The sequence below is a fragment of the Palaemon carinicauda genome, chromosome 40 (assembly GCF_036898095.1).
Source record: "Palaemon carinicauda isolate YSFRI2023 chromosome 40, ASM3689809v2, whole genome shotgun sequence".
NCBI lineage: Eukaryota > Metazoa > Arthropoda > Malacostraca > Decapoda > Palaemonidae > Palaemon > Palaemon carinicauda.
This window is the reverse complement of record NC_090764.1, coordinates 38,489,409-38,507,320: the sequence shown is the minus strand read 5'-3', so window position 1 is coordinate 38,507,320 and position 17,912 is coordinate 38,489,409. Positions and strand designations below refer to the sequence as shown.

General features: G+C 37.5%; 1 protein-coding gene across 1 annotated transcript in view; it reads left to right on the top strand.

Moving 5' to 3' along the window:
- Nucleotides 1-17,352, top strand: part of LOC137631688 (uncharacterized) — a 69,948-nt gene extending 52,596 nt beyond the window's left edge. The window contains exon 6 of the mRNA XM_068363565.1: nucleotides 14,397-17,352. Coding sequence (XP_068219666.1) covers nucleotides 14,397-16,808 — 2,412 coding nt within the window. The 3' untranslated portion in view covers nucleotides 16,809-17,352. The remainder of the gene's footprint in view (nucleotides 1-14,396) is intronic.
- Nucleotides 17,353-17,912: the final 560 nt, after the last annotated feature.

Genomic DNA, 17,912 nt, shown 5'->3' with positions numbered 1-17,912 from the left:
ATATATATATATATATATATATATATATATATATATTGTTTTGATCTTCGGAGGCTTGGCTTGCTTAGAAGAAATTTTTGCCATTAGGTTATGTGGGTGATGTCATAAAGTTATTTCTGGTATGGTAAATTTCAGGTATGGGTAAGGTAGTACAGTAATTTGCCATATTGTGGTTCATCTATTGTTCCCTCAGTGCATTGCTGATTTATAAGTATCCTGTATTGCATTATATGTAAATCTATATTGCAGACTTCTCTTTATATCATGGGTTTCTGGGATCAGATAAGTTTTATATTTTTTATATCTTTAATTTTTTTTTTATGAAGTCATTTTTGGGCCTAAAGATTAATACAGTGAATTGCAGTAATACTGCAAACACTTGTGTAATGGTTGTGATATTGCATATTACACAAGCACCAAATATTATCATTTATGTTATGCATCGTTCGTGTTCCATTTTTTCAGACCAAATTATAATAAACTAACCTCTTTTTCTCTACTTCTTTATCTCAAATTTTATTTCAATAAGTTAGAAAAGCAAAAGAAAGGGAATTATAAAAGTATTCTTAGTAACACATGATGAAAAACAGAAGGTTTTTTTTTTTTTTTTTTTTTAAAGAATAACCAATTTGGATAACAACAGCTGTTTTGCTTGCATTTCAACTTCATACGATAGTAAACAATTACCGTAGTTGTTACAAATGATGGTTAGTAGAATATGACTGATATGTTATTATACCTTTTTCGGTTTTAAAGGTAAAGACTATAAAATTATCATACATCGGCAATGGGGATGAAACTCCTCTAAACCTTAATATACTGTACTATTAAAATTGACAGTAAATGAAATACGCAAAAATTATTTTTACTAAAAGTTACATGCGGTACTTCTACTGTATATGGCAATATGAAAATGATAAAAGTAATAATTTTCTCATTTAACAAGAGAAAAATGATTTGGTAGTTTGCCTTAATGAGCTTATTTGGAAAGTGGAGAAGATAGTCTTGAAGAGCTTACAAACGTAAGCAATGGAAAAGACATACAGTACATTCGTAGTGTTCTTGAAACGTTATTAGTATGTGAAAATTACAATCATTATTGAATACAATTAAGTGAAACATTAGTGATATTAAAATCCTATTTAAGTACAGCTATACTTTTTGGCCAGAGTAAATGGATATATAATATGGTCAACAGCATACAGTACAGTAAAAAGTAAATATCAGGAAAGGTTGAAAATGGCATATGACGAGGTGAGAGTAAGAGAAACTGGTAATTTAGAGGAGGAGTGGAAGTTAGCAAAAGAAAATTTTGTTGGGATTGCAAGTGACGTATGTGGCAAGAAGGTTGTTGGAGGCAGCATGAGGAAGGGCAGTGAATGGTGGAATGAAGGAGTGAAGGTAAAAGTGGAAGAGAAAACGAGGGCTTTTGAAGAATGGCTGCAGAGTAATAGTATAGAGAAGTATGAAAAATACAAAGAGAAAAAGGTGGAAGTAAAGCGCAAGGTACGTGAGGCAAAGAGGGCAGCTGACCTGAGGTGGGGTCAGGGACTGGGTCAGTCATATGAAGAGAATAAGAAGAAGTTTTGGAAAGTAGTGAAGAGAGTAAGGAAGGCCGGCGCAAGAATTGAAGAGACAGTGAAAGATGGAAATGGAAGGTTGTTAAAAGGAGAGGAGGCAAGGAAAAGGTGGGCGGAATATTTTGAAAGTTTGCTGAATGTTGAGGATAATAGGGAGGCAGATATAATTGCTGTTTCAGGTGTTGAGGTGCCAGTGATGGGAGATGAGAATGAGAGAGAGATTACAATAGAGGAAGTGAGGAGAGCACTAGATGAAACGAGAGTAGGAAAAGCATCTGGTATGGATGGTGTGAGAGCTGAGATGTTGAAGGAAGGGGGTGTGACTGTACTTGAATGGTTGGTGAGATTGTTTAATATGTGTTTTGTGTTGTCAATGGTACCAGTAGATTGGGTCTGTGCATGTATTGTACCACTATATAAGGGTAAGGGAGATGTGCATGAGTGTTGTAATTCAAGAGGTATTAGTTTGTTGAGTGTAGTTGGAAAAGTGTATGGTAGAGTACTGATTAATAGGATTAAGGATAAAACAGAGAATGCAATCTTGGAAGTACAGGGTGGTTTTAGAAGAGGTAGGGGTTGTATGAATCAGATTTTTACAGTTAGGCAGATATGCGAGAAATATTTAGCAAAAGGTAAGGAGATGTATGTTGCGTTTATGGATCTGGAGAAAGCATATGATAGAGTTGATAGGGAAGCAATGTGGAATGTGATGAGGTTATATGGAGTTGGTGGAAGGTTGTTGCAAGCAGTGAAAAGTTTCTACAAAGGTGGTAAAGCATGTGTTAGAATAGGAAATGAAGTGAGTGATTGGTTTCCGGTGAGAGTGGGGCTGAGACAGGGATGTGTGATGTCGCCGTGGTTGTTTAACTTGTATGTTGATGGAGTGGTGAGAGAGGTGAATGCTCGAGTGCTTGGACGAGGATTAAAACTGGTAGGCGAGAATGATCATGAATGGGAGGTAAATTAGTTGTTGTTTGCGGATGATACTGTACTGGTAGCAGACACAGAAGAGAAGCTTGACCGACTGGTGACAGAATTTGGAAGGGTGTGTGAGAGAAGGAAGTTGAGAGTTAATGTGGGTAAGAGTAAGGTTATGAGATGTACGAGAAGGGAAGGTGGTGCAAGGTTGAATGTCATGTTGAATGGAGAGTTACTTGAGGAGGTGGATCAGTTTAAGTACTTGGGGTCTGTTGTTGCAGCAAATGGTGGAGTGGAAGCAGATGTACGTCAGAGAGTCAATGAAGGTTGCAAAGTGTTGGGGGCAGTTAAGGGAGTAGTAAAAAATAGAGGGTTGGGCATGAATGTAAAGAGAGTTTTATATGAGAAAGTGATTGTACCAACTGTGATGTATGGATCGGAGTTGTGGGGAATGAAAGTGATGGAGAGACAGAAATTGAATGTGTTGAGATGAAGTGTCTGAGGAGTATGGCTGGTGTATCTCGAGTAGATAGGTTTAGGAACGAAGTGGTGAGAGTGAGAACGGGTGTAAGAAATGAGTTAGCGGCTAGAGTGGATATGAATGTGTTGAGGTGGTTTGGCCATGTTGAGAGAATGGAAAATGGCTGTCTGCTAAAGAAGGTGAGGAATGCAAGAGTTGATGGGAGAAGTACAAGAGGAAGGCCAAGGTTTGGGTGGATGGATGGTGTGAAGAAAGCTCTGGGTGATAGGAGGATAGATGTGAGAGAGGCAAGAGAGCGTGCTAGAAATTGGAATGAATGGCGAGCGATTGTGACGCAGTTCCGGTAGGCCCTGCTGCTTCCTCCGGTGCCTTAGATGACCGCGGAGGTAGCAGCAGTAGGGGACTCAGCAGTATGAAGCTTCATCTGTGGTGGAAATGTGGGAGGTTGGGCTGTGGCACCCTAGCAGTACCAGCTGAACTCGGCTGAGTCCCTGGTTAGGCTGGAGGAACGTAGAGAGTAGAGGTCCCCTTTTTTGTTTTGTTTCTTTTGATGTCGGCTACCCCCCAAAATTGGGGGAAGTGCCTTTGGTATATGGATATGGATGGATATATACGTAGGGATAGGCGTAGGAGATGATGATGAAGCCTGTTTACAGTAAAAGTAAGTTTTGGGTTAAAAAGTGTTTAAAGAGTGTAGAACAGGTGTCAGTAGTGTTTGTAAAACCTTTGATTTATGAAGAAATTAAAAAAAATTGAAAAACCGAAAAAATCTATCTACCAAGGCACTTCCCTCAACTTTATGGGGTAGCCGACATAAAAAAAACGGGGTGGGGAACATTTCTCTCTTAGCTCTTCCTAGCCTGATGAGGGATTCAGCCGAGTTTGGCTGGTACTTCTAGGGTGCCACAGCCCACCCTCCCTCGTTATCCACTACAAGTGAAGCTTCATATGCTTGATCCCCTACTGCTGCTACCTCAACAGTCACCAAGGCAACTGGAGGAATCAGCAGGGCCTATCGGAACCATTCATTCCTATTTCTAGCACGCTCTTTTGCCTCTCTCACATCTATCTTCCTATCACCTAGAGCGCTCTCTACTCCCTCCATCCACATAGATCTTGGCCTTCCTCTTCTTTAATGGAGAAGCTTCAGAGTGGGCAGCTGTTATAAGTGGAGTACCTCAAGGATCTGTCCTTGGCCCATTCTATTTCTGATTTACATTAATGACATGGACCTAGGATTAACTACAGTATTAGAATAGCCAAATTTGCCAATGTTACTAAATTAGGCATAAATGCTGTAAACTCAGCTGATGTAGAAGCCTTAAGAGAGGATCTAATTAAGTCAAGAGAATGATCCAGAAAATTATAAATGCCTTTCAACTGTGAGAAAGGCAAAGTTATGCACATAGGTTGTAGTAACCCACAAACAGATTACTCACTACTGGGTAATTAAATAGAAAATTTGGATCTGGAGGAAGATCTCTGCATTATTATTAGCAAAAATTTGAAATTCACCAAACAACATAAAAGCTGAAAAGAAGCAAAAAAACTATTAGGTTACATAAAGAGACAATTCAAGTACAGAAACTACAGCTGTACACATCATTAGTAAGACTCCATCTAGAATATGGAGTCAAATTCTGGGTTCCAACTATTCAGAAGGATAGAGATAGCCAGGAAGCAATACAACCTTCTTCTTTGTCTACATCTTTTCCCACCAAACTAGTTCCAACATTAGGACAATTTGGATATAGACGGAGGGTAAAACATTTGAATTTATTTGATTTACAAACTCGACTAGTATGGGGACAGTTAATAGAAGCATTCAAAGTTCTTAGAGGAATAACAACGTAGATTACAGCAATCTATTCACTCTTTGCACAAATCAGTCCAGAGGTAATGAATACAAACTGGAATTGAAAATATACAACACCATTCACTGTTTTAATTTCTTTCATACAAAATAGCAAATACATGCAATAGACTTCCAGTGGATTTAGTGAATAGTAACACGTAAAACGAGTTCAAGAATAAATTATACAAGATTTTAAAAACTAAACGTTTGAATTAGGTCACTTTACTCAAGAGCAAATAGTCTCCCCAGATGGACTAAAAAAGTCTTAAAGACATACAAACTACTTGTAACTACTTTTCCCATCAATTCATACATTCATCACCTTCAGCAGACGGCCATCTTCCATTCTCTCTACATGACCAAGCCACCTCAACACATTCATTATTATTATTATTATTATTACTATCCAAGCTACAACCCTAGTTGGAAAAGCAAGATGCTATAAGCCCAGGTGCTCCAACAGGGAAAAATAGCCCTGTGAGGAAAGGAAATTAGGAAATAAATAAATGAAGAGAACAAATTAACAATAAATCATTCTAAAATAAGTAACAACGTCAAAACAGACATGTCATATATACAGTGAACCCTCGTTTATCGCGGTAGATAGGTTCCAGACGCGGGCGCGATAGGTGAAAATCCGCGAAGTAGTGACAGCATATTTACCTATTTATTTAACATGTATATTCGGACTTTTAAAACCTTCCCTTGTACGTAGTACTGTTAACAAACCACCCTTTACACCCTGTAATGTACAGAACACTTAATGCATGTACTACAGCACCCTAAACTAAAACAGGCACAAATATTAAAGGCGATTTTATATCATGTGTTTCCTAAACACCTAAAAAGCACGATAAAAAATGGCAACCAATGTTTTGTTTACGTTCATCTCTGATCATAATGAAGAAACAAACTCATTTAGTGTACACATATATGTACGTATGGTTAGTTTTTGCATCGATTATATTGATTATACAGTACTGTATGTTGATTTTTTTATTACCAATGTTTTAGTTTACGTATTTTTCTTAGGACTTCCAAATGAAATCTTTTTCTTTATGACGCCGCCTGAAACGACGGCGTGTACGCTCAGTAAACAACCACGCTCAGAACAAACAAGGCATTTAACACGCATGATGATAGTGATAAATAATGATACAGTACATACAGTATTTACAGTACAAAGCATTTACAAAATATGTTACCTTACAAATATAAATTATACAGTACTTGTACGTAGCAAAGCAGGAAAACAATTTGAGAGAGAGAGAGAGAGAGAGAGAGAGAGAGAGAGAGAGAGAGAGAGAGATTGTTTTACGTACGTAAATGTAAATTTTAAACAAAAAAAATATGATAGGTTACAACATGTAGACTTTTAAAACCTTCCCTTTAACTTAATGCATACAGTACGTACAGTACTAAACTATAAAACAGGTTAAAGTAAAAAATAAAGATTGTTACTGTACTCACCACGAAAGAAGTTCCAGAAAAACTTGAATGACGATGGCGATGAATTTGCTGCACAGTAGAAATGATGATGATGAAGCTGATGATGTGTTCTACTGTGCAGTCAATGATAGTATTTTACGTCTCTTCAGACGGAGGTGTCTTTTCCTGGGACACCTCTTCAACTTCTTCAATTTCTTCCGAAGGCGTACTAGCAGGAGGAACTGGCTCTTTTTTGCGAGGCTGAAAAAACATTGTGATCGGAAGTTGTTGCCGCTGCTTCTTTTTTCGATCCAAGAGCATCCTGTAGGGAGTCGTGATGTCATCGACCTTGTTGCAGAATTGCATCGCGCGAACCATATCCTCGTCCCACTCTTGCAACATTTCTTTCGCCTCCTTCATATGGTTGCAGAACTTGGCGAGCCGTTCTAATGTTAAGCCCGTTTCTTCTACATTTTCTTGGGTCTCTTCCTGGGTACCCTCACTCTCTTCCTCACTTGCCGATTTCGTCAGGTCTTCGAGATCTGCGTCAGTTAGGGGCTGGGAATGGCAGTCCAACAACTCGTCGACGTCTTCAGTCGTCATGTCGCCAAACCCGTCACCCCCAATTATGGCAGCCAACTGCACAGATTTCCGTATTGCAGAGTGTTGGATTTCCGACGGAGTAAATCCCTTGTCGTCGTAAACAATATCGGGCCACAGCTTCTTCCAGCTCGCATTTACAGTTGCAGGTTTCATCTCTTGAAGTGCCTTTTGAATATTCTGCAGGCACGTGGCTATGGTGTACTGCCGCCAGTACGCCTTCAAGTTGAAGTCTTCATCCTCGTCATCTTGGGCAGCATCCACACACGCAACGAGGTCCGCCAAGGTATTCTTCGTGTAGAGGGCCTTGAACGCCCTGATAACCCCCTGGTCCATTGGTTGAATTAATGACGTGGTGTTGGGTGGCAGGAACTCAACCTGAACGCCCTCACGCGACAGGTCAGTTGCGTGTCCACCAGCGTTATCCATAAGGAGAAGGATCTTGAATGGCAAGCCCTTCTCTAAGAGATATTCATGGACTTGCGGGATGAAACACTGGTGGAACCAGTTGGAGGTCAGCATCTTCGTAATCCATGCCTTTTGATTATGCATCCAGTACACGGGAAGGAGATTCTTATTTTTGTTTTTCAAAGCGCGAGGATTTTTCGACTTATAAATAAGCCCCGGCTTTAACAAAAATCCAGCAGCATTGCCACACATCACGAGGGTAACGCGATCCTTGAATGCCTTAAAGCCAGAGGCTTTGGCTTCCTCTTTGAACAGGAAAGTTCGCGACGGCATTCTCTTCCAAAACAAGCCGGTTTCATCCATATTAAACACTTGTTCCGGCTTGTATCCACCTTCAGCGATAATGTTCTTGAAAGTCTGGTTCACGTAAGTTTCAGCAGCGGCAGTGTCAGCGGAAGCAGACTCCCCATGCAGGGAAACGCTTTTCAGGGCGAAGCGTTTCTGAAACTTCGCGAACCATCCTTTGCTGGCGGAAAAACGTTGTTTCTGACGCTGGGAATCAGTGGAGGTCCCTGGTTGAGGATCATCTACATCATCATCTTCTTCAGCATGGTCGCCATCGTCGTCATGAGGTTCCTTTGCCGCAAAATTCTCATACAAGCTCAAAGCCTTTGTTCGGATGGTGTTCGTATCCAACGCTATGTTCTTCTTCCGACAGTCGGCAATCCACACAGCTAAAGCACCTTCCATGCGTACGATCGTTTTATTACGCGTTGTAACGACTCGCTTCGCTGATCTGCTAAAGGTGATTGCAGCAGTCTTTCTAATGTTCGCCTCGTCCTTCCTGATGTAGCGAACGGTGGATTCGTTGATGCCAAAATGGCGGCCGGCGGCCGCGTAACTTCTACCATCTTTTAACATGTCGAGAAGCGTAACCTTCTCAGCTATCGTCATCATTCTTCGGTGGCGTTTAGGCTCACTACCAGCCTTACTAGAAGCAGAACGCTTGGGAGCCATTGTAACAGAAAGTTCAACAAAAAGTTCAACTTAAAACAGTCGCACACAGCACAGATTCAACTTCACAAACTTAAGAACGTCTACTCAGCAATACGCGGAAAGAGAAAGTGAACGATGCAGTCCCGCGAGAACTCTGATGCTGCGGGTTGGAGATGCGGGCCAAACACCAATCACAGGCTAGATAACAAAACTTGAGTTTTGATTCGTCATCTATCAGCGCTTGAACCAATCACAACCCGTCTTATACAGTACTATGGTGCGTTGATTACTCATAGAAGATGTCCCGCGCACACTGAACGTACGTAGATTAAGTACAATACCGTAATAATAATAAATAATGATAATAATACTGTACAGTAATAATAATAATAATAATGATTAATAATAATAACAATAATAATTTTATTAACAACAACAACAATAATAATAATAATAACAATAATAATAAAAATTTACGTACGTACGCTATTTTACGCCTCTCTCTCTCTCTCTCTCTCTCTCTCTTTCTCTCTCTCTCTCTCGTACGCTTACAGTACTTATTCGAAATGTGATTTTTGCAACAAAGAATATTATTGGATGCAGTACTGTACTACGTACGTATACATACAAAAGATTCATGGAAAAGAAGCACATCCATTACAGTACACACCATTCTAATATGGTATGACTGCATCTGATTTGCGTTTCATGTTCGATTTAATTTTACTACGTACTGAATTATCGTATGATCACATTCTCTTTTCGTGTTTTATTTCTTTCTGTGCTGAATTATATATCATATGTAATGCAATGAACAATCAGTAAGAGCAGATATTACTATAATTACAGTATTAATGGAATTACAGGTAACAAAATATCGTATTTGGTTATCTTCAGATTTCGCGGTATTTTCGAATTTTCCGGAAAATCCGCGATATGTATATATATATGGGTTATGGGAAAACCCCGCGAAGTGGTGAATCCGCGATTGTCGAACCGCGAAGTAGCGAGGGTTCACTGTAAACTATTAACAACATCAAAAAATAATATGTCATAAATAAACTATAAAAAGACTCATGTCTGCCTGATCAACAAAAAAGCATTTGCTCCAACTTTGAACTTTTGAAGTTCTACTGATTCAACCACTCGATTAGGAAGATCATTCCACAACTTGGTAACAGCTGGAATAAAACTTCTAGAGTACTGCGTAGTATTGAGCCTCGTATCCATTCTAGCTGCCAATTAATTTCTTACACCCGTACTCACCCTCACTACTTCGTTCATAACCCTATCTAATCGAGATACACCAGCCATACTTCTCAGACACTTCACCATGAACACATTCAATTTCTGTTTCTCCGTCACTTTCATTCCCCACAACTCCGATGCATACATCACATTTGGTACAATCACTTTCTCATACAGAACTCTCTTTACATTCATTCCTAATCTATTCTTTACCACTTTCTTCACTGCCCATAACACTTTACATCCTTCATTCACTCTCTGACGTACATCTGCTTCGATTCCACCATTTGCAGCAACAACAGACCCTAAGTACATAAACTGATCTACTTCCTCAAGTAACTCTCCATTCAACATGACATTCAACCAAGCATCACCTTCTCTTTTTGTGCATCTCATAACCTTACTCTTACCCACATTAACTCTCAACTTCCTTCTCTCATACACCCTTCCAAACTCAGTCACTAATCAACCCAGGTTTTCCTCCGAGTCTGCAATCAAAACCGTATCATCTGCAAACAAAAATTGATTCACCTCTCACTCATGATCACTCTCATCATCAATCAGCTTCCATCCTTGACCAAGCACTTGAGCATTCACCTGTCTCACAACTCCATCAACAAACAATTGAACAACCATGGCGACATCACATCCCTCAGTCCCACTCTCACTGGAAACCACTCACTCACTTCATTTCCTATCCTAACACGCTTTACTGCCTATGCATAAACTCTTCACTACTTGCAACAACCTTCCACCAATTTCATATAACCTCATCACATTCCACATTGCCCCCCCATCAACTCTATCATAATTTTCTAGATGCGTAAATGCAAAATACACCTCCTGACCTTTTGTTGAATATTTCTTACATATATGCCTAATTGTAAAAATCTGATCCATATATCCCCTATCTCTTCTAAAACCACCCTGCACTTCTATGATTGCATCCTCTGTTTTATCCTTAATCTTATTAATTAGCACTCTACCATACACTTTTCCAACCACACTCAATAAACTAATACCCCTTGAATTACAACTCTCATGCATATCTCCCTTATCTTTGTATAGCGGAACAATACATGCACACCCAATCCACTGGTACCATTGACAACATAAAACATATATTAAACAATCTTACCCACCATTAAAGTACAGTCACACACACCCCCCCCCCCCCCCCCTTTAACATCTCAGCCCTCACATCATCCATACTAGGTGTTTTTCCTGCTCTCGTTTCATGTAGTGAAAAAATTAAAAAAGAAAATATGCCGTTTATTTCTGTATCTACTTTGTGGTTTTTCAGAGCTCACGTGATAACCAAGGGATTGCTGTATATGTCACTTTAGATACAACAGCAATTGGTGACATGATATATTGAAAATTATTAGCACTGGAGCTATTCTGGTTGGGCACAGTTCTGCAATAAACTTACTCAAAGACGGAAACAAAAATACCCCACTCGATTCATCTTCTGCATTCTCTTTACCTACATGTTCCTTTTCCTTAGAATCTTCCAAACTGGAATCATCATGCTTTTCTGTTTTTTTACTACCCTTTGTACCTGCACCACGCTACAGACTTGTTTCAGTAGTCGACGTACTATCATCACATAACCCCTCTTTGGAAAAATTAAGATGAGCTAATGGAGAACCCTACACATGGCTGATCCTTACTGCTACTTAAAAAAAATAGTGCGATGATTTCTCAGCTTTTAAAGAAGATATGAAAAAGTGCGAATCGCTTTTTATAGTAATCGTCCAATTTGGCACATTGTTGATAAATGTAAACAAAGGTTGCTCATGATCGCTTACTTCAGCGGGAGGAGGAATATTTTGATCCAGATTACCTACCCAGTCTTCTTTATCAAAATCCAGTGGTCATATATAGCTAACTAGATTATGGGAATGCAAGGGTTTTGCAAAAGGACATGAAGTCATTTGAAAGAGGAATTGAAAAGGAAATACAATCTTCACAACACTAATTTAAATCACACTTTATCCCTGGCACATGACAAAGAGAATGATGACCATTATTGCCCGGCTATAGTTCCCTTGAACAGCCCTCACACGAAGACAGAGAAGCCAGAAGATATCCCATTTAAATTAGATGAATGATAACTTGTTTCTATAGAACCTCCTAAAAACAAAATCACAATCTAGAGTGTAGGTAACATTGTTCACTAGCACATGCTGATGAGAGAACTGGAAGATGAAGTGATATCCACCTACATAGTAGTGTTGTACTGTACATACAGTACTGTAATACTATACACTATCACATGATCCCAATACTACACAAGAGGTGTAGGGCAATTACAAGGAAAGAAATTGGGAAATTTTTATTTTAAGGGCTGTAATCTACATTCAATCACCTTTGAGAGAGAAGCCATATCAATGCCAGGGAAGTTCATAAAAATAGAGGGATTTTATGAGAGAGAGAGAGAGAGAGAGAAAGAGTAGGTCCTTTTTAAATTGAATTATCGTATATTCTCGTGTAAAGGATGACCCCATGTAAAGGGCGAACCCCAAAATTTCCTTTATAAAAAACATTTTTTTCATATAATGGGCGAATGGCAATTTAAGGCCCGTCTTAATTCTACTACATTTTTATTATAAATATTTTACCACACATATAGTCTTTACCTCCGCCAACAAAGTTGGAAGGTTTATGTTCTTGCCCCTGTTTGTGTGTGTGTTTGTGAACAGATTTCTGGCCACAATTTTAATCGTAGAGTAATGAAACTTGCATGGATAAACCATTATGTAAAAAGTTCGAAATAATTAAATTTTGGAAGGTCAAGTTCTAAGGTCAAGGTCACAGTCAAGCAAAATATCCAATTCACGTAATCAGCGATAAGTTTGGACAGTGTTGTCACACACACTAAAAGGAAATGATAAGTTAAAAGTAATTGGATGAAATTCTATGAAAAAAATGAATATGAATTGAAGAGATATGATTAGAATTTAATGTAGAGAGGGTTTTGATATAAGTACAATACATGGAACATAAGGATTTTTAATGGAAGTGAGAGTTGATTATTTTGTTAGTTTATGATTTTCTAGTTTGTGTCTAGACAGGGGCTCTCTACAGTTCATATACACTACTGTAGTTTATGTGATACTGTAGTGTCTTCTTCATTTTCAATTAGTGCAATCCTGAAAGCGTAGTGCCGCACAGAACTTTGTAAATGTTAGTGATGTTTTACTGTCATTTTTTGTTATTTATTTTATCACCTATCAAATAAATATTCTTATTTTCATTGAAAAAGAACTACTAATAGTATACAGTATTATACTGTACTGTATACGAAACCTTAATACTCGGCATTTGATTTTGTCAGCTGACCGACTACTTTAAGCAAACATTATCGTATTCTAAAAAGTCATGATTATTAAAAAGATAATTGGGCTTCATTAAAGCTTTTATTACTTTTGTTTTCTATTTCCGGTGCATTTCAGCCATTAACTATTTATGGCTTTTTTTACTCTATAGTATCAGCAAGTGTTGTTAGATATGAACAAGTGTTTTGTTGTTATACATAGCATGGTGTGGCCATGATAGAAAGCACTTGAAGACAGTGTAGCTCACAGTGGGTTACCTAATGTGATAGTCAACTGGAGGTAGGATATGCTCAGCGAGTTAGTAGGTTATGGTTTAAGCCACCATAGGGCAGCAATTATTTTCAGATTCTTGATCTTCACGCCTGTCTCTGTTACCTAACCCCTGCGAATATGGAGGGCTCACTGTATTGCTATGTAAGCCGCCATGCTGCTTTGAAACAGTTTTGGTACCATGGCTTGATGGGCTATAATGTGTTGGTTCTAGAAATCCATCTGCCTTACTGACCCTGCTTGGCAATTTTGCCAAAATTTTCTTAATTTTTTTCAAGAAGATTGATTTAATTTAATGGTTTTTGTTTTTACAATATCTATTTTACAGCACAAAAATTAATTTAATTCGACCTTTAACATTACATGGTAATTGAACATAATTACAAATTAAGTTATGATTTATATAAAATTAACGTAAGTTAACTGTTAAACTATGATGGTTTTTTCATTCTTAATTGTTTTGATATCTGTGTTTCACTGCAAGGGCAGTATGTCCTCAGTTTATGAAAGAGATATGTTGTAACTCTGTGGTATGAGTCAAAACACACTTAAATACAGTACAATACTGAAGTCAACCCCCAATGCTAATGCAGTATAGTAAGGTCATATCCAGGACATAAAAAGTATGGAGTGCATGAACATACTGTAGAATCTATGAAACATTCAATAAATAAAGATATTGTAGTGTATATACCATTTTACTTGATGAATTGGATATGCGTTATATCCACGAAACATCAAAAGATAAGACCATTGTACCCTGAAGACATACTGTTTACTTTTTTTTTATGTTACTTGATATATAAGGATAACATATTATTGTGATTATCCATTTGATATTTAAAGCAAATATGTATTAATGAAAATATACATTTAGAGGATTTAACAGTACAACATATTTTTAAGTAGACAAATAAGCCTTTTAAATAAAAACAAGTCAATGTATGTACTTAGGATTTTTAAAGGTGTGGAGTTTAGGTAAATTTTTTAACATTGGTACAGTATGTATAAAGAGACCTTAGTGTGGCAATTAGTAAACTTTGAGTTTAACTTATTTCAGCCATTTAATTTTAGGAAAGTGACATTGCAGAAGTATGATTGTTGCACAGTTCTTGGGAACGGTGTAAAAGTAATTCCTGAATTTAGTTTAAGATTAATGAGGGGAAGTGACTTTGCTGGTAGACATCAGCAGATGATAAAAAGTAGATTTGCAGTAAAGTATTTTTCACTTAGTTTATTATTTACAAATAATGAGGCCCATTTATTTTCAGGGCCAAGGAGTTTGCGAAGGAGAGATATGCAAAGATGTACTACCATCAAAGTCACTACACCAGTCTTCGTCACAAGGGGAACTCAAGATATGTGATAAAAGGGGAAATACACATCCATATGCATCAAGAAACGACCCTTTATTCACAGACTGCTCCTGTTATGACACAGATCAAACTGCTTATGAGTGTTTAATGTGTAGGAAAAGTGACACAGAAGTCTTTTATCAATACTGTGACAGTTGCCTGACCTGTCAAGGCACTTTTGTTCCATGGGGTGTTAATGTTACCTTAAAATTTGTTGGACAACAGTGCTCAATCACACAGATAAATGCACAAAGTTATTTTGATGAAGATTTGTTTTGTGTTTTAACCAAAGGGTTGAAAATGTTAAGTTATGTTGAAGTGAAGGATTATAATGAAGGTGGTGGCAGTGAAGGTAAAATTAAAAAGAAAATGGTTTCAGATGACATTGAGAAAAAATCCCCCATTAAGAAGAGCAAATCCAAAACAGATGGGGATAGTAAAGATAATATAGAAACAAAAGACAAGGAGAATGTTGATGGGAATACAGAGAATGCAGAATTGAAAACTAAAGCAAAAAGTGAGGCCACTGATGTAAGTGATGAAGAGAAGGACCCCGCCATGGAAGACAAATCAAATGTGGAAAGTAGTGAGGAAGATGAAGAAGAGGAAGTTTATACTTCACCTAGTCTTGATGTTGGTTCTAAGAAAACAGATTTATCTGATGGCGATTTCAAATTATACCAGCCAATTATCAAAATTCAAGAAAGTAGGAAAGTTAGGGAAAAACCATCAAAGAGGAAGGCAAAGCAGCAGCGAAGAACTCTCGCAGATGAGTTCGAGAGTATTTTGACAAGACCTTCCTTAGGCAAACGTCAAATAAAGCCAACAGAGAAAGTAAGATGGTTGGCTGAACAATGTTCTTCCAGAAAAAGTGAAGTTCATTCAGCAGAAGATGATAAATTGAAAGGACCTGCAGTTTCAAAGATAAAGATTGAAAAGGAGAAACCTGAAGAATTAATATCTAATATTGAAGACACTGAAGTATCACCTGGAAAACGTAAAAGAAAGCTCACAGAAAAGGCTCAAGAGTTTTCAGGGAATCATAAAGTTGATAAGGTAGAAGAAAGTCCAAAGAATAAAGGAGGTAAGAAGGATGAGAAAACTAAATTAACTGAAGAAGACTTGCATGATAGTGATGCTGACCCAGAGTATGTGCCAGAGGCTAATGTGGAAGAAAGTGGTGAATCTGATGCTGATGACATTGTTAAGATTAAAAAGGAAATAATTGGTGATGAGCGAGGCTCAGAAGATTCCTCAGTGCTTCAGGAAGATTTTGCAGAATTTTCTCAGGAAGAGGAAAATTCTAAAAGTATGGTAATGAAAAGGTTAGGCGAAATGCCTGTTCCTAGAAAGCGGGGAAGGCCTCCAGGTAAAAGACGTAAGAAAAGACCATATATAAAATCGGAGATGCTTTGGGATGACTTTGAAGATGATCCGTTGATTGTCAAAACAGATGATGGCAGAGAAATAGATTTGAGCAGGCTATCAGTAAAAAATTTGCAAGATGGAGATCAGCTGTACAAATGTCCTGTGTGTGGGAAAGAATATAAATCTCAAGGGGGTATGCAATATCACCTGGCTACTCATACATCAGCGGCCAGGTTTTCTTGTAACCTTTGCTCATACAAAACCATTAGGCATGGAGATCTAAAGAAGCATTATGTTATTCACACAGGAATAAAACCATATAGATGTGAAGTTTGCCAACAGGAGTTCTCAACAAGTAGCTCGTATAAAAGACACCTGAGAATACACAGTGGAGAGAAGCCATATAAGTGTGAGGTTTGTGGCAAAGATTTTCGAAATATTACCACACGTAAACAACATATGACGTTGCACACCGGTATAAAAAATTTTGTGTGCGAGGTTTGCGGAAAAAGTTTTGCTCTGAAACACCATTATACATCTCATAGTAAACGGCATACTGGTGTGATGCCCTTTAAATGCATATATTGTGATAGTGCCTTCAAAACTCACAATGCTCTGAAGACGCATCGTAAAAGGGACCATCCTGTTGAGGAAGCTGAAAGGATTCAACAGAACAGATTAAGAAGAAAGAGTCCCATAAAAGAGGAGAAAATTAAAGTAGAGCCAGACTTGAGTCCAGACCACCAGGTTTTCCAGGCTCCAGGAGATGTTTTGGAACAGGCGATGGCTGCAACTGTGGAAACTGTTGATGGTGTTCATTATGAGTATGTCGATGTAGCCGACCCATCCATCCCACTTGTGTCAAAGATGATCAAAGAGAACTGGAATGGCAGGGACTCTGTTGTTTTAACGATAACGCACATTGAAGAGGATGAATTTGATGAGATTGATGATGAATAAAAAGTTTTTCTTAACCAGCCATTTTTTTTTTTTAGGTATTCAGTTGTACCTCATTTTAATTGATGCGTTACTGTTTTGGTTTCTCTAGGATTTGCAATTGTCTGTTGTCAAAGAGTTTTGCTAATGTGCTGTAAATGGTTAGCTGTTAATTATATATAACATCTTTTTCAAAGTAACTTCAACATTTAGTTGAAGAAAGAACATATCTTTCCAGTATTTTTTTTTTTTTAACTTCAAGAAAGTTACGCTGGAGGGTGGATTCCATTTATTGTCAATATAGTTTCAGCTTGAACCCATCCCTTTTTATCTACATTAAGTTGTATAATACAATAAACAAAGTGTTTTATCATAAAGAAATCTCCACCTAGAGAGATTCCCAGGTATTAAAGTAGAATTTGCTAGTAGATGTTGGTAAGCTACAAATGATGAAAGGAAGGATGAAGTATATACTGCTGTTATACTTGAGCTTATATGAGCTGTGAGTCTTTAACTTGTACTCTGAATAAATGACCATATTAGCTTGTAAAGGAGTCAAAGACATAGATATATGTATATACACTATATATATATATATATATATATATATATATATATATATATATATATATATATACATATATATATATATATATATATATACATATACATATACATATACATACATATACTCACACAAACACACACACACATATATATATATATATATATATATATATATAATTAGTATAGTTTATTGGTGGGATTTACTTATAACAACAACGATGCCATAAGAAGGCAGTGGCCTCTTAATTTTTTTATATTTTCCCATATTTGTCTTACACTGAAAGCCTTGAAATTAAAGGAAAATTAATGAAGAAATCCACCTTTCTTATTACGGTACATTTGATAGCAGATTAATTTAAAGATTAAAGTTATAAACCCATTGCACTTCCAAAAAGGTTAAGAGAATATGAGCATCTATCTGTTAGATTCGGGTGCAAATTTACCCGAGTGATTAAAAATCCATCCCATGCCCAAGATAAGAATACACAAGAGTATAAATTTATTCTTATCCTTCTTGGCAGTTTAGTAGAGTAGTACTGACCTTCATTTTCTAGTAATTAG